We start from the raw sequence: 22,894 nt of genomic DNA, 5'->3' as shown, positions 1-22,894 counted from the left end.
AGTTTTTGTTAAAATAATTAATTAAATTTATACACTTGTAGGTATTATGAAACCAAATCGATTAGCACCATTTGCCAAAAATAGATTTAGACTCAGTCATGTTAATGCTCCGGGTGAAGTCCGGTGTAACAAAACAATAACAAACATTGGTTTATGATGACAATATACCTACATATTATATACATAATTATGTTAATTACTATAATTCATGTACCTAGTACCTATCTGTATTTTCCCTTTTATTCTGCAAGCATTTCAGTAAGCTCCACACTATACACTAAAAAACCGGCCAAGAGCGTGTCGGGCCACGCTCAGTGTAGGGTTCCGTAGTTTTCCGTATTTTTCTCAAAAACTACTGAACCTATCAAGTTCAAAACAATTTTCCTAGAAAGTCCTTATAAAGTTCTACTTTTGTGATTTTTTTCATATTTTTTAAACATACGGTTCAAAAGTTAGAGGGGGGGGGACGCACTTTTTTTTCCTTTAGGAGCGATTATTTCCGAAAATACTAATATTATCAAAAAACCATCTTAGTAAACCCTTATTCATTTTTAAATACCTATCCAACAATATATCACACGTTGGGGTTGGAATGAAAAAAAATATCAGCCCCCACTTTACATGTAGGGGGGGTACCCTAATAAAACATTTTTTTCCATTTTTTATATTTGCACTTTGTCGGCGTGATTGAAATGCATATTGGTACCAAATTTCAGCTTTCTAGTGCTAACGGTTACTGAGATTATCCGCGGACGGACGGACGGACGGACAGACAGACATGGCGAAACTATAAGGGTTCCTAGTTGACTACGGAACCCTAAAAAAGAAAGTGGATTTTCTTACACTTTTAAAATAGCGAACGTCTAATGGATTTCTCTTATATTTAGTGTTGTGCTGGCAGTTTACCATTACCAATAATTTTCCATATTTGAGAATAAATTACCATTGTTGACCAAAATTGCTAGTGTAAATTTTGGTCAACTGTTCGTCATTTAAATATTTATTTTCATAAAGAGCTATAGTGTAAGAGTATATGGAAAAAAAATAGTTTACAGTCATAATTTACTAATTATTGGAAAAGTTATTACCGATAACGCTCTTTCCGCGTTGGTCAAATACCTACAAAGCCAATAAGAGTAATATGTACGAATAGCTATAAATACTTATACCTAAAACCTAAAATTCGCATTTGCACAATTTCGCAAAAACTAGATTGACAAAAAAAATTATCAAAGAATCAGGTCACAAAATTTCACGGGAATCAGTTGACAATTGCGATCTGTTGAGGCGAACATCTGGAGTCCGGACATACAAAAAGTAAATCGAGTTAAGTTCCGGTCAATTTTTAGGTAGCGTACATGAAAAGATGTAAGATATCGTCACTACTTTAAAAAAAACTTGTATCTTCGTCTGTCAATGAAAAGAAAATTGTAGTAAGTATGTATGGAATGCATATAGACTTACTGCGTTTTAACTTTGAGGAGCAGCGTGAGATACGAGTTTTTAAAAGTAGTGACGATATATTTTATATCGTCAACATCTATGAAGTTTTAGGCTTACGGTTATTGAGTTGACCATATTGCGTGAGTAAATCCGACGTAATTTTAACTTGTTTTGATTGACCATACTGATAAAAATAACTAATATTTTTATCACTAGGTTATTGCACAAGTTTGCGTAACCTAAAGGTCAGCCAACTCACGGTCAAGATTCAAGTTGACATCGGTGGCCTATTTATAACCGGCCACCAAAATATGCAAATTCGCAGTTCAGCTGTTTTATTTTATTTCTATTACTAGAGTTGGACAATTGAAAAAAGAATGAAGCCGTTTTAAAATGTTTTATACTCTTATTAAAACACTTGCGCTCTCAGTTTCGTATTCATTGTCTGGTGCCGTAGCCGAATGGCATTTCTGCGACGCGAAACAAAAACGAAACGCCGCGAAAGGTAGTCAGGCTCTCTCGCACCAATACGCATGAGCGATAAAGATAGATATCTACGAGCGTTTCGTTTCGTAAGCGTTTCGTGAGCATTTGTGCCATTCGGCTACGCACCCAAGTGACTACGTATCGGTGTATTATTGGATTTATAGACTCTTGCTTATTATTTATAGACGCTTGTATGTACCTAATGTACCTATGCAGATTTAGGTTTATTTTTATGTTGGGGAGGATCTAACAATATTATATCTTCAAAATTAAAATACAATCATATCTGCAAAATATTATGATTATAATATGTACCGTACTTACCGGACGTCTATTAACGCTTTTACTTTCTGACGTAAAAAATAAAAGTAAATAATGCGATCGGTATATTTAGACCATAACGCTACGAATTGCCAAGACACGTAGATATTTGTTTGTCTATGTATGCCAAATTGAAATGAGGTGAAATCTGCCAAACTATGCCAAAATAGCTAGGTAGGTACAGATACATATTTATTTTTGTTTATAAATAAATAAATAAATATTGTAAAGACATCCTTACACAGATTGACTGAGCCCCACGGTAAGCTCAAGAAGGCTTGTGCTGTGGGTACTCAGACACACGATAACGATAGCGATAGATAACGATATACATAATATACAAATACTTATATACATAGAAAACATCCATGACTCAGGAACAAATGTCTGTGTTCATCACACAAACAAATGCCTTTACCGGGATTCGAACCCAGGACCGCGGCGTAGCAGGCAGGGTCACTACCAACCAGGCCAAACCGGTCGTCAACATACAGTCGAATTCATTAAAATTTACCTCAAGTCATATCAGTCATATGGTGAACAATAGTTGTTTGTTTTACAAAGGGCATAGTTCTCGTTTAACCCTTAATTGGACAGTGTTCGCGGTGGCGAACATACATTTCAAAAAAATCTACTGGACACATTTTCATCTTTATTAATTTTTCTTTTGACTCAAATTGTAGCTTTGTATGTTTTTAATTGGTAGAAAATTAATTCATTACTGTCGCAATATTCGTATGTCAGCAGTGCATGCAAAATCTCGGCAAGACGGCAACCGCGAAGTATCATCAAGTTATTTATGACATTATATTAGATTTTTATGGTGTCACATTAATAAAAACGACATTTATCGGTTACCAATGAGGTAATGAATTGAACTAAAGAGATTCTAGTTTAGTGTAAGTCTTAATTTAGTGTCAGTGACACTTAAAAACTCATGTTCGGGGTGCCGAACACTGCCATCTTCACAGTGAAATAGTAGGTTTGTTGCACGTTCGGTGTAGCGAACACCGCCAGCTACGCAGTGTTTGAGTTCTAGGCTTACATGTTCGTTGTGACGAACATTGCCAACTAATCAGTGGACCTTATACCTAAATATTTATTTCGCAAAAGAGCACAAATGTAAATTACATTAATCTTACATCTAAATACATAAAATTAATAGCCAATTCTAACCTAATTACGAACATCCCGATGCAAAAGTACCTACCCGTGCTCTTGCCGCGTTACCGTGTTGAACCGCGATGGATCACCTTTGCATCAGGAAGGTCCTACAGCGAGGATTCAGACCCCTCTTCCTCATGTCTTCCCACTTACTTAATACTTTGGCCTCCGTACACCAGAACCCGCGCTGTGAGGCATCCATGCCCGAGGTTCGCTTCAAAAGTGTAGTTAGGCGTGCACTTTTTGCCCTCGGTGTCAATAAGTCCAATGAGCCTGATGGTATACCAGCTATTGTGCTGAAAACGTGCGCTCCGGAACTAACCCCGGTTTCAACGCGCCTTTTTCGCATTCATACTGCTCAGGTATTAAATGCCCGTCATCCTGAAAGACTGCTTGAGTCCATCCAACCGCAAAGAAGGGTAATCGCACAAACCCTGCACACAATCGGCCCATTGAGGCCAAATGAGAGAACCTCTCTTCTCCAAGGTGATGAAGTAAGTGGTTAATAACCAGCTCTTAGCGTACCTGAAGAGCACCAGCTTATAGTGACCAGCAATACGGCTTACGCCATGGTCGTGGCGCTGGGGATCTTCTGGTATACTTGACTCATAGTTGGGCCACCACCATTGAGAACAAGGGAGAGGCTCTGGCAGTTAGCCTAGATATCGCTACCTAAGGTTTTCGATAGAGTTTAGCATAAGACGTATTTCCCAAGCTCCCCTCGTACGTCCCAGAAGGGCTTTGCATGTGGGTCGCCAGCTTTCTACCTGGGCGAAGCATTTCTGTTTTCATCGACGATCAATGCTTAGAAAGTCAGCCCATTAACAGAGGTGTACCCCAAGGATCTATCCTATCACCGACCCTGTTCATCCTTCATATCAATGATATGCTAGTAACTAGCAGGTGATAGCCAGCACACAGGTCATGCAAATACCTATCGTGAGCAGTTTTTGGAATGCAGAATGCAACTTGTGTCTCAAATCGATGCTTCTCTTGAGAAGGTATCCGAGTGGGGTAAACATAATCTCGTCGAGTTGAACCCCAGTAAGAAGAAGCACATTTTCCGCATTTAAAACCCCATTTGACATAACATAGCGCCTAGATTCCAGGACATTCCCCTAACCGTTCCAAGAGTACCGGGATATTCGGTGTCAACATTACAAAGGACGTCTAGTTTTGGGGTCACAAAGTACACAAAGGGCACACAAAGTGTAAACAATACTTTTATGTTCATTTTCTACGAATAAATTTGTATGTTTCTTAAAAATAATATAGCAAATTATTTGGCACTTTTTATTCTTGATTAGCTGGCAGTGTTCGCCACACCGAACATAATTTTCCTGAAAAACTGAAAGATTAAGATTTTTTTAATTATTTTTTCGGGGCTCCTTATGACCCACAAAAATAGTATTCAACAAAAAAATACGATATTTTTAATGTCTCTATGTCTGCCAAATTAAGGGTTAACCTCACTTGCCAATATTGATACCCGAGCAAGCGAAAGATTCCAACATTGAACCACGAGCGCAGCTAATCATAATTATAAGTAGTTCTAATACATATATCGTTACTACTTTGAAAAAATCTCGTATCTCACACTGCTCCTCAAAGTTAAAACGCAGTAAGTCGACTATATGCGTTGCATACATACTTTTTACATTTTTCTTTTAATTGACAGAAGAAGATACAAGTTTTTTTCAAAGTATAGTGACGATTTTGAATACATCGTCAAAAGACGCATTTAACCCACCAGACGCAAATAACCCGGTTGACCTTATAACACTAATTTGGGTGTAAATAATAAATTACTAAACTGTACTCGAAACACACTAGTAATAACCAGTATAAATACGAGTGCGTATACTTATGTTATGTGTTATGCCATATGTGTCACTCATGATAGTGACAAAGCAAAAACTAATCACTGAGATAACTGGCTACAGATCGAACTATCTAATCTAAACTATTTAAGTGGCGTGCCTATATCCATACTAATATTATAAATGGGAAAGTGTGTGTGTCTGTTTGTTTGTCCGTCTTTCACGGCAAAACGGAGCGACGAATTGACGTGATTTTTAAGTGATAGTTGAAGGGATGGAAAAAGACATAGGCTATAATTTTTGTATATATTTAAATTAATTTTCGCCTCACTAGCTCGGAAACACGTGTTTTGTCCTTTAATACCAGCGGGTAAAAACGCATTTTATCCATAGTGGGTAAAGTAATTTGACCTTGAATAAAGTCAAATTAACTGCTTTAAAATTTATAAAAGTAGGTGAATCTAGTAATAAAGATGATTTACCACCTGTGGAACTACTGGAAGCAGTGATAAACGCATTTTTTGCGTTGTAGTTTCCTCGCTATAGTGAGGGGAAAAGTTTTGTGTTACACTCGGGTGCAATGTATTACTTCTCGTGTGTTAAAAAACTCGCAAGATCAGGATTCTTTCACTTGCTCGTTTTTTAATTCCACACTCGGCGTTAAAATACAACTTTGCCCCCTTGTATAACAAATAACTATGGACACATAGAATACTGATAGGTTACGAAATATCGTAGAATACATCTATACATAAATGAACATTCAACATAATTACCTATACACAACCATGATTATGAGAATAATAGCTAGATCGAGTTTTCAGTTTTCACCCCCAAAAACTCCCACAGACAATAAAGGTACGGGATCCCCAAAATACATACAAATAAGTGTACATACTTAAAGAATTGCTTGTTTAAAGGAGGTACAGTCAAAGTATTAAGAGGGCTTTCATGTGAAAAATAGTGAAATCGCAACCGAGCCCTTAATCATACCGTGTGTGGTATCAAATGAAAGGTATTTGCAAGTAGTTTACAAATATGTAACATATTATAGGACTTTATCTACTTGGTCTAACAAAATATGAGAAAATGAGAAGTGGTAATAATTGTGACGGTGGAGGCTCGTTTTATAAAAATTTACAAAAAAATATATACAGAGTGTAACAAAAATGGTGGCGATCCGTTTAAGGGCGTACTCAGTATCGTATTCTTATCAGGAAAAAGTAGAAGAAAATTTTTTTTTTCGCTAAAAAAAATTTCACTTTTGTATGAGCCGGGCCGTGCGAATCGATCGAATCTCCATACAAAGATAAAAAAATTTTTTGCGAAAAAAAATTTTTATCCTACTTTTTCCTGATGAGAATACGATACTGAATACGCCCTTAAACGGATCACCACCATTTTTGTTACACCCCTGTATGTAATAGAAATTTATAATCACTAAGGCATAAGAGCAACTTTAGTAAACGTTGCAGATTAATTTAGTACGAAAATAACTTCGATGTGATGTAGATTTTCAAAGAAATTGTCACTTAATTATAGGTATTTTTTGGAAAAAGTTGATTTCATCTTAGCCTCGTTTACTCGTTTTCAAAATTATTATAAAAATGTAGTCTGAGAAGATTGTAGTACAGGATATACGTATTATAAATTTACCAGTTTCAGTATTCAAAATTGTCCAAATTTTACAAGTAAGATCGACTAATTTAGCGCTATTCGCGGTTTTTCTTAAACGTGCAACAGAGAATAAATCATAATTAATTTAGTGAGTTAGTTTTCAAAAATCTAGTCTGATAAGAGTCAAGATAATAAGATGCTTTAATTGAAACTTGAATTAAATATATCTATTAGATAACGGAAAGTAGTATTTCACCGACTAAAACTATCAATTTCACATTATTTTGACGTTTTCCTTGGAAGCACCCTTAAATATAGACGCGGAAAAAGTGCCAAAAATATGTACATATCTACAACTTTATTGCTTACGGCCTGGCCACGACATTGGTCTAAGCGCGACAGCGGTGAGCGGCGGCCATACATTGGAGCGAGACACCGCGATGGAACTTTTCATTCGCACGTATGGCTGCCGTTCATCGCTGTCGCGCTTAGAACAATGTCGTGGCCGGGCTGTTACACGTTACTGGTTGTGGACCACAGCCTTCGTGACCACAGCCTCACGAGTCGTGTATACATATTTTTGGCACTTTGACAAAGCAAAGCACAAGAACAAAGAATTCGTTAAGGATACGTTACTCGTGTATTTATGATTTACCTCCTGTCTAAGATGTATACAGTATTCGATCTTTTGATTAATCGTGAACGACTGAACATTTAAAAATATTTTGAGCGAGTTACTCACGTGTTAAGTCGATATAACGATCCTCGGAAATGGATCGAAACATGTCGAACCACGTGAGTAACCCGCTTAATTTTTTTTAATGTGTTTGAGTCTCACGGGAGTTTTGTAATTAAAATTGACTGAATCTTGTTGCATTTTTTCAAGAACATCTTTTTTGCCCAATACAGCACAACCGAGAAAATAACACGCGTTTATATTATTGCTCCAAAATCACAACATACATATGAATAGTTAAATAAAATATATGTGCCTAAGGTGCCTACCTAATGCTCTATTCTGCACACTGGTAAAATACATATATCTATAAGAGTTAAATTGTGTCGTAGGCGAGATGCTGGCAACCTGTCACTGCAATGTCACAATTTCGATTTCTTTCAACCCCTTTTTGCCAAGAGTGGCACTGAAACTTGGTAGTTCATGTGCACCCCTGCTGCCTACCCCTTTATGGGATACAGGTGTGATTATATGTAGGTATATATGTATCTATAATATACATAACATTGGGATCGTATGCTAATATCAAAAAGGTACAAAAGTACTCGTAACCCTTAGACCGTTTTCACATTATCCGATCCGATATCGGATGTCGGAAGGATTTCAATAGAAAAAATCCAAGATGGCGCCTGTAATGTATGGGATATCGGTCCGACATTCGATATCGGATCGGATAATGTGAAAACGCACTTATGGGTGCGAATCTGTCCATCCGTCTGTCTATTATAAATAATAAAAGACGGACCAACATTTCAAAGTCGCTTAGTCGAGTTCATTTGAAAGAGCTTAAAGTGTACTAATGAAAATAATGTAGGTAATTTTTTTATTTTTCATAGTGGAAATAGGAAAAAAAACTCGATATGTATGACACCGTTCTTAAAACTTACATAAAAAGGACCCAGTATTTCGCCGGTCAAAGTATTCCCAATCTCTCTAATAAGAGGAAAACCAAAGGTTTAATTTACAAATCAGAAAAGGCTACGATCGAACGGGGATTCCCGTGCAAGCATTTTCAAGGATATTGTCATTGCATATTCTACTGTAATAATTAAGGCATCTCGTGATTCCATATCGAGTTAGAGGTCTTTAGTACCAAGGGCGGATCCAGGACGTGTCATACCATAAAGCATCAGGCACCTGGATTGCCCCTTGAATTTGACTATGCGATTATACCCCTCCTGCAAAACATTGCAGAGTTTACCACATTACTCTTCCCTCCCTGATTACAAAGCTGCGGGTTTATGCGGGGGAGAGACACGTTAAATGTAAGGCTATATTTATGTACGTAACTGTCCCAGACTCTTGGGTTTATTCACCAATGTTGTTCATAATGCAGTGAATTGCGGTGCCCAGTTAGGTAGGTACAGACGTTTGGAAGCATGCGTGACCATAGCGGAGCCCCAAAGGTGCCCAAAGGCATACAATGCACTTAATTCAATTAGTTTTTTTTTTAGATATTATAACGTCACAAAACGTTTTGTTTATGACACTTTACAAACCAGTGTTAGTTTTTCGTTACTTATTAATCCCTTTCTAGGTATCTTTCGTGATATTTGGTTTAAACTTATTTTCATTGTTTTGTCTTTTGGCAAAATAAAAACATTGCATGCATGGATTTCTAGCTGTAGATGCACAATGCTACACTGATACAAAGCACAATGACACAATGCGCATAAAAAATCCCTCATACAAATCACTTCATCACACTTTTTGGAGACAAAAAACAAAATAAGAATAACCACAAAATTAAAATTTTGAAAAAAACCCCGACAGCGACATAGTAGACCGATTTTCATGAAATATGGCTAAGAACACTCCCGACTTAGGGGGCGTCCATTAATCGCGTCATACGTTTTTGGCTTATTTTAGACCCCCCCCTCCCCCATGGTGATCTTTGGTGATATTTTCAGGACCCCCCCCCCCCCCCGGCCAATATGACGTGTAATTTTTTGGCAACTTAAATAGACTTTTTTCCAACCCACGAATCAACCAAATCTTGGCGCGAAATTCAAATTTTATATGAGAATTAAACCTTCGCCCCCTCATTTTTAAGGTTCCGTACCTCAAAGAGGAAACCACTGAACTGATTACTGAACCGATTAACTTGTTTAGCACACATATGTAAACTTGTGACCCAAAGACGGGCATGTAATTTAAATAAAATAAAAAAAACAACTATATACACTTTTGGGGGGTAAAAGTGAAAATTAGAAATCAAAGTTTTTTGAAATAGTTTTTTAGCGTGTTACATATCAAATGAAAGAGCGTTAATGGGGCCATTTTTTTAGGGTTCCGTAGCCAAAATGGCAAAAACGGAACCCTTATAGTTTCGTCATGTCCGTCTGTCCGTCTGTCCGTCTGTCCGTCTGTCCGTCTGTCACAGCCGATTTACTCGGAAACTATAAGTACTACAGTGATGAAATTTGATGGGAATATGTGTTGTATGAACCGCTACAAAATTATGACACTAAATAGTAAAAAAAAGAATTGGGGGTGGGGCCCCCCATACATGTAACTGAGGGATGAAAATTTTTTTTTCGATGTACATACCCGTGTGGGGTATCAATGGAAAGGTCTTTTAAAATGATATAAAGTTTTCTAAAAAACATTTTTCTTAAAGTGAACGGTTTTTGAGATATCAGCTCTCAAAGTCGTAAAAAGTATGTCCCCCCCCCCTCTATTTTTATAACTACGGGGTATAAAATTCTAAAAAAAATAGAGGTGATGCATGCTAATTAACTCTTTCAACGATTTTTGGTTTGATCAAAGTATCTCTTATAGTTTTTGAGATAGGTTGATTTAACTGTAATTTTTATTTGCTGCTACGGAACCCTTTGTGCGCGAGCCCGACTCGCACTTGGCCGGTTTTTTCAAAGTTGTCCACCCCACTTTTTATTTATTTGGATTTTTTTATGTGTTTTCCACTCAGAATCGCGAGCTCTTTCAATCCTAATAGGAGTAAAAAAGTGTCCCAAGGTTTTTCCCTATTCCGTTACCAGTTTTTCACACATTTTGTATGGCGGTAAAAGATTGATGCTTTTGAGATGTGGTGCTGGAGACGGATGCTCAGGATCCCATGGACTGCTTTTAGAACTAACGAGTCAATACTGCGAGAACTGAATATCACCAAGCGGCTCTCAACTATTTGTCAGGAGAGAATACTCAGGTTCTTCGAGCATATCATGCGTTCTAAACAGCACACTCTCGAAAGGAACATTATGCTCGGCAAAGTCGAAGGCCGACGCTCCAGGGGTGGAATACCGCTAAGGTGGGCTGAGACCGTGAAGAAAGCTTGTGGTTCCATGCGGATGGCAGTCCATATGGCCCTAGACCGCGTCAAGTGGAGAGAAATCACCGTTGGTCACGATCCTCAGCCATGAGGGAACGACTGAGAAGAAGATGGCGGTAACGGAATGGAAGGTCTAAAAAAAATATGGAAATCTTGGGACATTTTTTCTCCTATCACGATCAAAAGACCTCGCGATTCTGAATATAAATCGCGTAAAAAATACCCATGTTACAAAAAAAGTGGGGTGGACAACTTTGAAAAAAATGGCCCTTATACGTATTTCAAAAATATAAATGTTTTTAATAATTTTCAGTCAAGTAATTTAAGAAAACAGGCAAAAATGACCATTCCCTTATCTCCGAAACTAATTAGCATAAAATTTTCAAAACATTACCGGGGTAAGCCTTTAATGTATAGATTATAAGAAAACCTATTAGAAATATATAGTCAAGCCTAAATTAGACTTAAAAGAAAAAACTCAAATTACGAATTTCACTCACTGGGGCTGCAACTTGCAAGGAGTCACCAAATCTTTTGAAAGTGTTGAGTGCGTTTGAATATTGCATGTGCATTCATTTTTGTTTCGTCTTTTTAGGGTTCCGTAGTCAACTAGGAACCCTTATAGTTTCGCCATGTCTGTCTGTCTGTCCGTCCGTCCGTCCGTCCGTCCGTCCGTCCGTCCGTCCGTCCGTCCGTCCGTCCGTCCGTCCGTCCGTCCGTCCGTCCGCGGATAATCTCAGTGACCGTTAACACTAGAAAGCTGAAATTTGGCACCAATACGTATATCAATCACGCCAACAAAGTGGTAAAATAAAAAGTGGAAAAAAATGTTTTGTAAGGGTACCCCCCCTACATGTAAAGTGGGGACAGATTTTTTTTTCATTCCAACCCAACGTGTGATATATTGTTGGATAAGGGTACTATAATCGTTTTTTGTTAATATTAATATTTTCGGAAATGATCGCTCCTAAAGGAAAAAAAAAAGTGTCCCCCCCCTCTAACTTTTGAACCATATGTTTAAAAAATATGAAAAAAATCACAAAAGTAGAACTTTATAAAGACTTTCTAAGAAAATTGTTTTGAACTTGATAGGTTAAGTAGTTTTTGAGAAAAGTACGGACACAAAATACACGCTCTTGGCCGGTTTTTTATAAATTGTTCAAAATATTATTATTTTATTTTCAAAAATGACTTAGCGCCAGAAGGCGCTTAAGCTCTTCTTGTGATGAAGGCCGGTTTTTAATTGTTATGGCTCGTTTATGATTCCGCCAACGTCAAGGTTTAGGAAGGCACGCGTTTTTTGAAGACAGTTGGCCGATGAGCTCTACATTTGTCAAATTTGCCGTCTTTTTTCAGTGCCATGATTAGGTTGACCGTCTACAAACCGACTGTCCGTGTAGGTACACGTGATGAGGGCAAACTAAAAAAATCTTTGAGAATTAAAAATAACCGACTGCACACAGCTGTTTTTTTCTCACTTGATGGTCTCATCGGAAGATCAGCGCTGGAAGTCACCAGCAACACGCTGAGATGAGGCCATTTCGTGGCACTTCATTCCGTTCTGTTTGTGTTGTAATGTGTAAGTAATCTTGACTGTATTCACAAATAAATTATATTATATTCTATTCTATTTTGTTCTCTTTGCACTGCACAACGCAAGTTCTCACTGTAAAAGTTGATATAAAAACAGCTCAGAAATAATTATGTTTTTTTCTTTACGTTAGAGTAACAAAAAAATACACGTGATATGTTCCTAACCCCCCCACCCCCCATGGTGATATTTGGTGATTTTTTCATGACCCCCTCCCCCCCCTATGCAGTATGACGCGATTAATGGACGCCCCCTTACTCAGCTTTCAGACAAAAAAAAACGAAATCCAAATCGGTTCATCCGTTCGGGAGCTACGATGCCACAGACAGACACACACACAGACAGACAGACAAACAGACAGACATGCAGACAGACACGTCAAACTTATAACACCCCGTCGTTTTTGCGTCGGAGGTTAAAAATAATGACCCACATACTTAATTTCGTATGAATGTGTCGATCTGTTGTACAAATCAAAGTACTAAATTCTTTTTTTTACAGCGATGGCGCCCACGAAGCAATGCTCGGTGCCGGCAAGAAGCCAAAAATCACGAAGACCAAAGAAACCCAAGAGGCGGAGAAGTCTGAAGAGTACGAGGCTCTGCAGAGCTTCCTGCGCAGCATCAGCTCGACTGCCACTCTACCGCCGTATGTTAAGGGAGAAACCTTCTCTTCGTATCGAGGAGTCTTTAACCAGGTAAGATTTTCAGTGTTTCCATAAATTAAATACATATAAGAAGATTATACTGTATATGAGCAATTCCCGTTAAGTTTGTACATTTGGATCACGTCTCCGATTTTGACAAAGATTGGTAGGCTGATAGAGTCCATGATGCTGTATAGAAAGCGAAAATGTATAGAAATCTGGTGGTTTCATACAAACTACATAGGACATTTTGGGAAACCTAGTGGATCTTGCTCAGCATCATGGACTCTATCAGCCTACCAATTTTTATCAAAATCGGAGACGTGATCCAAATGTACAAACTCAACGGGGATTGCTCATATTATGTTTGTACTTAGATTATTATTATAAACTGTAGATGGCGCCACTAAAAAAATTGTGGCGCCATCTTGTTTCTGCACGTCTTTAGGCGGTCGCATTTTAACGTATGGGATGGTATAATCTTCTTATATTTAATCTGTGGTGTTTCGTACCGGAAAAGAAAGAAAACCGAACTCTTGTAGGATCATTTTGTAGTACGTTAGTTCAACAGGCCCTAGTTAACATGCCCTAGCATAATTTCAAACCTATTTTAACGTTTTATCTGAGCTAAATAGAAAAATGCACGACGGAAAAAGCAAAGGGAAGCCATTAGAAAACCTATAAACTTCCGTCACGTTTTTATTGCTCGCATTATCAAACAATGGTACGCAGCCATTTTCTCCGAGAGCTATTAAAAAATAATTATTTCTTTTATAGGATATCCCCGTGTGGTGACGGGTTAAGAAAATCACCACCCCCTTTCTTCCCGTGGATGTCGTAGAAGCCGACTGTGGGATATGGGTTAAATTGTGGCGTAGGCGAGAGGCTGGCAACCTGTCACTGCAATGTCACAATTTGGATTTCTTTCAACCCCTTTTTACCAAGAGTGGACCTGAATCAGTAGTTCATGTGCTCTGCCTACCCCTTTATGGGATACAGGCGTGATTATATGTATATGTATGTAGGATACCTGTTTTCTTTAATAATTGCTATAGAATACCTATCACTTTTTCTTAATATCCTTCAAATACCAACTGAATACCCGATCCATAATTGCCAGTTGTAAGATTACCAACAACGTACCCTACGTAGCCGAATGGCACAAACGCTCACGAAACGAAACGCTCGTAGATATCTATCTCTATCGCTCGTGCGTATTGGCGCGACAGAGCCAGACTACCTTTCAGTTTCGCGGCGTTTCGTTTTCGTTTCGCGTCGCAGAAATGCCATTCGGCTACGGCACCTGGCTGCGTAGACAATAAAACTATGATATGCTACGGGACCGTAGACGATTGACCATTTGTCTAAGCGACCAGCTGACATATTGTATAGATGTACCAGTACCAAGTACGCTGAAGGAGAAATTTTCGATAAATTACTCCTCGTACTATTTTTTTCTCCGCTATTTTTATTTTTAAAATTCGTTCAATTTTATTATCAGACGAACGTGGGTTTAGCTGAAAATTAAAGTGTGAATTAACCCGTGGAGCGTCCTATAGACACACGGTGTCTATAAATCGTATATTTTAGGAGGGCGGGCGCTTACCAGCCTGTTTACCCCCTATAATCCTCATAGTAAAGGACTTTTCAGAAGTTACCCTGTTCGAAACAAGTTTGGTAGCATTGAAATTCTTCAATTGATACGCCTCCCAGAGACTACGTGTGATGTATTGCATTGTCTAGGTCCAAGCGTATTATTAGATAGGTATGGAATAAATCATAAAAATCTACGTTTCACTCCGTGCCAGCTACTTGTACCAATCATCTCAATTGTAACGAACAACCATAACTAAGTGGCTACTTGCACCTCCTTCAATCAAGGAATCAATATAATTTAGGCTCATAAAAATATTAGATAGGATGCATAGGATGCTTGTCGATTTACGAGTCATCTGTAGAATGTATTCTCGACGACATTTTTTGTTTAACCAATTCCTTCAGACTATTAAATTTATCATTTAATTCTGATAAGAAGCATCACCGGGCACCGGAAATTTGCCAGTGACAGAATCTGATACGTGAAACCTTATATCGTCTCTTAAATCCCATTATAATTCCTGTTGAACGTTAGCCTTAATTGTAACAAATTGTGACTCAACTCCTTAATTGTAACAAATTGTGATCAACTGGTTATTGTTTACAAACAATTACATATATACTTAAGTATTTTATTTGTAAGGTCAATTGCGAATTTAAGTTCTGCCTTCTCTTCTATGTAGAGAATCTAAATGAAGAAACTATTTATTCTGTTTTGATTTGTCAAAATAAAATAAATTAATATGATGGACATTTAGAATTAGACGCGACACCTTTCTATACCCTTCTTGGTGGCCATAGGTATTTAGGATATTAGACCATAACAATTAGAAAACGTAAGTCTGACTTCTATCATGCAATGTATTAAAAAAAAATGATAAAACCCCCGACCGCGACATAGTTGGACCGATTTTCATGAAACATGGCATGGCTAAGAACACTCCCGACTAATTCAGCTTTCAAACAAAAAAACTAAATCTAAATCGGTTCATCCCTTCGTGAGCTACGATGCCACCCACAGACAGACACACACACAAACAGACAGACAGACAGACAGAGAGACACGTCAAACTTATAACACCCCGCCGTTTTGCGTCGGGGATTAAAAAGGCAACCCTTACTTTACATGTCAACCTAGGTGCAAGGTGCACAAGGTGCAAAACGCTCTTGATTAAATATCTTCACACTTTTCCACCACACCATCAGTGTCTGTCTTAACCCGTGTCAATGGGAACGGCTAAGCACACAAGACGTCTCAGTTGGCAAACACCATTTGATCCCAATTAACTAGATTGCTTCCTCGTGTCTCGCTAACAAAGATATACGACAGCTGTGTATACAATACATGTGACCAGAGAATAATTACGCTATATCTAGGTATATCGAAAGGTTTTCCTCTATTCTGCAATAAGTAAATAAACCCACGACTCGGTGTCTACCTACAGTGTTCGTATAGGTACCTACCTACTCTAATTTGAATATGTTTTGATATGTAAATTAAGTAATTTTTTGTATTTTCACTAACCTTATTTGCTGAAATTTTCGTCATAAATTTTTACTACAGTCGTGTCTCTTCCCAAGTTCCCACTAATATGTATTGTATAGTTACATACAAAGCTGACACAGAAAACCAAGAAAAATTTCAATGTCGAATATTTTGCTAACTCGTACATTACATAGGTTAGTTACCTACACATATTGCAAAATATGTCGCAATACCTATTCAAGCATGGATCATGGCAACTTTTAATAGTCACTAAACCAGCTTAGCAAGTTTATCAAGGAGAAAGTGACAAAAGGCATTTTAAGCTTATATCAGTAACACATTTTGAGCTTATTTATTTATTTTTCATCACATTTGCTGTTAAAAGGTCTCATTGCGTCTACGTGTACTGAAGAACCCAAGGGAGTAATGGATTTAGTTTTAAAAATTAATACAATCCGTACAATACTTCAGGCAAAGGATGTTTCAATCAGCCAAGGATTTTTTTTGCACAACTAAAATTTGACTATTAAGCTATAAAAAAATATTATACGGTATGAAAAATGCATTTTATTTATGTTTTACAATTATTTCAGTGTGTTTTACATTTATTTTGTAAATTTCACGTAGATTATGATAGCCATCTCGATTTGCGCTTGACCGCGTTGCCATAGCAACGGGCAGTAGGTACAACACCGCCATTCATTGAAGGTTTTGCCTTATGATTTTTTTTTCTGTGTTTTCCTCTCAAATGTGATGAAAAATATTGTGTGTAACGATTTTGTAAACTCGTGTCTATAACTCTCTCCAGCCTGATGCGGCTGTTGCGAGTTATTAACACTCGTCGACAAAATCCCCCTTACCTCCCCTGTTGCACAATATACTATTAGGAACCTACTTAGGTATATTTTTAAGGACCTACCTACCATTTCCGTGCAGTACTGAAGAAACTTTGATGTTGCTACTTTTCTCATATGGTTGCTACAGATTTAAATAAGTTAGTTGTGCAAGCAACGGAAAGTTTTAAAAAAGTCGGAAAAGTTTCATAAAGTTTCCATTTTGTAAATCGTCACTACTTTGAAAAAAACTCGTATCTCACGCTGCTCCTCAAAGTTAAAACGCAGTAAGTCTATATGCATTCCATACATACTTACTACAATTTTCTTTTCATTGACAGACGAAGATACAAGTTTTTTTTAAAGTAGTGACGAAATGGAATAAAATATTCCATTCGCTGATTTAAAGTTCCGCGATTTTGACACATAAGTACTTAATTAAAATTGCTCCTTCGATACCATGAATACAAAACCGTCCTTGAAAAGTTGGCGGTTAGTTTTTATAAACATAGTTATACCATACGTGATAATTTTCTTGTCGCGTCTCTTCCGTTACATTATCTACACATTTTTTGTATATTCCTTTTTTTACACGGACTTATTCATGGCCACAGACTAGCTGAGGCGAAGACGTGGCCTACGATGGAACAAGCTCGCTCAGAAGGTGCCTGTTCACCCTTGATTTGAAGGTTTCTGGGGTTATATGAGCTGGGACCTGGAACGTATAGACGCCGTTCCATTTTTATTTTATTATTATTAAAGCGGCTGTTTCACGTTCAACATAGAAGGCATCAAGTTCACAGTTTTTTTTGTTACAGTGCCTCGTGACATGCGCCGTTTTAGTGCTGGCCGCGGGGCGGGACATCCCATCGGCTTCTCCGCCGTCGCTCTCCCGCAGCTCAGAAACGAGACCTCCAACATGAGGATAGACGACGATATGGGATCGTGGATCGGTAAGCAACAACATAAAGACTATATGCACTTGGCAACATAAATAAAAGAATGTTTTAACTCAGTGCCCTCGTCTTTCAATTCAGAAACGAAACTCCAAGTTCAGGGTAGACGAGGATGTAGGCTCGTGGATAAGATAAGCATCAACACAAAACTATGTTCTTCGCAACATAAATAAAAGAGTATCTTTCAACTCAGTGCCCTAGTCTTTCAACTCAAAACTCAAAAACGAGACTCCAAGTTCAGGATAGGCGAGGTCATCAAATCGGTATGCATTAACATAAAACCTATCTTCCTAGCAACATAAACAAAAGAGTACCACCTAGATACACAGTCGTTTTAGTCTTTGCCGCGGGGCCGGGACATCCACTGTCTTTCAACTTAAAGATCAGAAACAAGACTCAAACATGGGGAATGACGACATCAACGCAAAACAATGCCTCTCGTATAACAGACTACAGAGTTTATAAAAACGGGAAATATAAAACGGTGCGGTCAGAATCGGTGGTCGAAATCTGCAAGTCAAATTGGTGTCTAACGTCTGCAGTTCCGTGGCGCCTGATTTGATCAGACAATTTAGTCAGATTGGCGAAAAGTTGTTACTAACTGGACTGATCTTAAAATGAAGCCTTAGGTACAATCAAAATCATGTCCTATTATTTACTTCAACAAACTTGTTTGATCCCTTATTAGATATAGACCTATTATGCAATAAGAATAGACGATTATTGTTATCTAGCGTAGGGGAAGGTTGCTATCATTGAACTACTTAAATTCGCTGCTCTATAATTCATAGATTTTATTTCAAAAAATAAAACTAGTTTGAGAAGTTTTAATTCTTGACAGATGTCGAGATGTTTGCAGATGTACTTATACTTTCGTGATTTATTCCTTCGCGTAATTTAACTTCAACAGCGCTCGAAACACACTTGGACGCGTCACTCCTTTCCGGGAAGCGAGGCGCGACTGAGGTTACGGGGTAGCCCAAGGTGAGGCCTAAGATCACCTTGTACCTTACTGGATTCCATCTAGCACGATTAGATTTTGAAATATTAAAGTGGTCCAATCAAAGCGCTGGTCCAATGATCGCAACCTTCCCCTATTACAGTTGCGGTACCAGAGAGCCGATAATCTTATCAGTAATCTCATTTATCTTTGTAATTATTTGGCTACTAATGTTTGTTAAGATTAATTATGAGATAATAGTACGAAGATTTATCTTCTAATAAAGTGATTTTGCAATAGTACTCGTATAACTACTTTTTCATTGTATTCGCTTGTCCTAACTAGGTTAAACTTTTTAACTACCTACTTATTAGGAAAAACACGGTATAAGACAATAAAAATTCGTCGAAAACAGATAAATAAGACAAATCTTCGAATATCTTAAAAATTCTAGGTGGTTTTTTTTAATCAATATTTTTTATATGCTATTGAAACCGGTAATCTGTGATCGTGTGATAAGTCATATATCAAAATAATACCTAGTAATTTAAACATGCAGACAAAGAGATGACTGTTGATAGCAACAAGTGTAATAGGTGGACTGGAAATTTCTACTAATTTTAGGGACTTTCCTGTTCTCAATGCATAAATATGACACTCATATCATATCACTATATATTGTGTGTCTCGTTATATTAATTTTCATTATAATGTAATACCGCTTTATAAAACCTGTAGAAGTTAGAACTCATGCACCTAAGGAAAACAGGTATAAGATTTACGCAGAAAATGTTTAAGGAAAAAATCAACAACAAAAAATACTTTTTTTATGTGATAATTACCTGCTATTATAAATTATACATGTTATTTAGTTGAAATATCATTGGCACCAATTATTTCTTGTGTAGGTAATGAAACTTTTTATCGTATTATTGTAATATTTCAAGAATTGGAAGAGTTAAGTAGTAGTAGATTGTAGTAGATTTTAAATATACATATAATTTAGATACAAGCATTTGAGATTAAATCCGGTCATTCAATGACCTATGTATTTGTTAAAATCATAAAAGTTTCAATACCATATCATATTATCATACATACTCGTATGTCCGACTTAGGGACAACAAAGAAAAAATGCAGTTTTCCCAGAGATAAGACCTACAGCTACTTAGATCGATATTTGTATTTCAATAGGATTATAGTTGCTAAAGCAGCTAAAGATGGGTAGGCTATGCGTAGCAATACTCCAAACTAAACTAATGAGTTCGTATGACAGCTTCTTATTTAAGTATACCATCATCTGTGCTATAATAACTGTGGTTATAAAAAAGGTCCGCCGCGCCATCTCACGATGACACTGCAAAAATCGTTAAGTACCGACTCGTATCAACCGAACGGATTACGTCAGTGTGTTGGCAAACAAAACAACAATTACCTATTCCCGAATTAACTCGTTTCCATTGCACCACTATTATTGTGTATATTCCTAGTCATAGTTACAAGAATACACTACACATTCGCCTTTTCTCGATGACATAAGAAAGGTGAAACGCCGAAACACGTGATTATCTACCGGGACCGTATGCGTAGCCGAATACACAAACGCTACACGAAACGCGAAACGCTCACGAATCGTGAAGCGTTTGGGAATTCGGCTACGCACACAGGATTTGCGTTGCCGTTGCCTACCCGAAGTGACAATCGTTGACGCTATGTGGCGATCGAAACGCAGTCTGGCTCTGTCGCGCCAAAGAAGAGCGATAGGGAGAGCTAGCTACTTACGATACCTTTACAAAGCGTAAGCAATAGGCTAGTTTCCTACACTTAAAATAATAGTTATTTGTTATACAAGGGGGCAAAGTTGTATTTTAACGCCGAGTGTGGAATTGAAAAACGAGCAAGTGAAAGGATTCTATAGTTGAACCACGAGCGAAGCGAGTGGTTCGAGAATAGAACCCTGAACTTGCGAGTTTTTTAACACACGAGAAGTAAAATACATTTGCACCCGAGTGTAACACAAAACTTTTCCCCTCACCATAGCGAGGAAACTACAACGAAAAAAATGCGTTTATCACTACTTCCAGTAGTTCCACGGGTGGTAAATCATATTTATTACTAGATTCACCTACTTTTATCAATTTTAAAGCAATTAATTTGACTTTATTCAAGGTCAAATTACTTTACCCACTAGTGGATAAAATGCGTTTTTACCCGTTGGTATTAAATGACAAAACACGTGTTTCCGAGCTAGTCAGGGGAAAAATATTTTATGCAGTGCACGAAATTAAGCACCACATAATTAGAAGAAAAATATGGACAGTAGATATTCTTAAACATAATTTCTATTTCATAAGTCAAAGCGAAAGATATAAAGTAAATTAATTGACCGTGACGTCACTCCTCAGTATTGCCATAGACTGATCTATGGTATTGCATAGTAATTCCATACTAACAAATCGTTTTGACAGTTCATAAAAAGAAGCTGATTTGACTAGTAGGAAACTAGCCTATTGTAGAGTTAAGTAGGTACCTTAGTTACCCTAGAGGACGATTTTTTAAATTTCGGGCGCTAGATTTTGTGACATGGAAACTGGAAAACGACAGAATGTTGAATACGAGCGATAGAGATTAGATTCTTATGTCGTGGTTTTGAGCACTCAATTACTTATGTACTGGAATTTAAACAGCCTGAATGAAATTATTTGATTCAATCGGATATTATTACGGGGTCACAGAGAACGAGAATAGAAAACATTGATAATGGTGAAAACTCTACCTATTAAAGGCAAAATGTAACAATGTTATTAGTTTTAAATAATATTAATCCAAGCTTTAAGGTTTCTACTTCTAGTAATAAGGTTTCTAACACTTCTAACTCCGATGGGCCTTTGTCTGTTTTTTTTTCTATTAGCACAGTATTAATCACAAGATCAAGATCATGTCTATAGCAGGCTTTTATTATTACCTATCGACATTATCGTAATTGACAGTGGTGCCATGATGACATCACATAGGTATTACCTACCCGTCATCTAAGGATTTCTATTACGCTACGATAATTAAAATTATTCTTTGACATGACAATTGTGTCATTTAAGTTATGGTACACGATTCGTCTCGTGACTGAGTACAATTAAGGCCGACATTTCGTTTGTAAGGATGGATGCGATCGCTCATCGCTCCGGATATTACAGGCATTAGTCGACAAAGGTAGAAGCATGGCGTTCTTTGGCTACAATGGCAAATTACATCATCGTTCGGTTCCCGCCCATTATGATTTCTTGTACACAGAGTTTGAAATATATGTATACTCCTAGCAGTATGGTAATAGGTAAAGTAAGCAGTAATGACAGGAAACACCAAAACAACTTGACAGATTGACACCAATCATCACTCATCATCAGCAAGAATTCTAAAATTTCAATGGAATACGAGACACAAAACCATAAAGCCCTTAAGCAAGTAAAATGAGGTGGAAGCTTTCATTGATTCTGCGAATGAAGTCAGCGCGTTGCGCAATAGGTAATTCCTCGGCAAACTTACAACTCGTTCATTTTTAGTTTCAATTTTGTTGAAAGTTCAAGTTAAGCAATGTTCATATAACACTTTGTTTTCTTATCATTTCAAAATCTTGAAAATTAGTCTGTTTATCCGCAAACAAATAACATGCTAAGTAGTCAATCAGCTAACCCGTTATACCTACTTAGGTATTACGTATTTTTCATGCAATTAATGTTACCACCCTCTCACCGCCAATAAAAACAAATACGCAAATAAATTTAACTAACCACCAACCAAAACACAAAACTTGACCTCTCTGGAAGGCATCTTGAGGAGATACTGGAGATGTTGACAGTCTCAGCTCGGAGCAAATATAAGTATAACGGGCTAGCACTAATTGACTAGAAGTACTAGCACGTTATCTGTTCGCGGATTAGCGAAGTAATTTTCTAGATTTTAATCATCATGG

The 22,894-nt window shown here is 37.4% G+C and overlaps 1 protein-coding gene across 1 annotated transcript in view; it reads left to right on the top strand.

The window, feature by feature from the left end:
• Nucleotides 1–22,894, top strand: part of LOC125230488 (facilitated trehalose transporter Tret1-like) — a 39,811-nt gene that overhangs the window by 3,292 nt on the left and 13,625 nt on the right. The window contains 3 exon segments of the mRNA XM_048135649.1: nucleotides 12,969–13,164; nucleotides 17,847–17,877; nucleotides 17,880–17,981. Coding sequence (XP_047991606.1) covers nucleotides 12,969–13,164; nucleotides 17,847–17,877; nucleotides 17,880–17,981 — 329 coding nt within the window.

The sequence above is a fragment of the Leguminivora glycinivorella genome, chromosome 10 (genome assembly GCF_023078275.1).
Source record: "Leguminivora glycinivorella isolate SPB_JAAS2020 chromosome 10, LegGlyc_1.1, whole genome shotgun sequence".
Taxonomy (NCBI): Eukaryota; Metazoa; Arthropoda; class Insecta; order Lepidoptera; family Tortricidae; genus Leguminivora; species Leguminivora glycinivorella.
The sequence above is the reverse complement of the archived record's forward strand: the minus strand, read 5'-3'. Positions and strand labels throughout refer to the sequence as shown.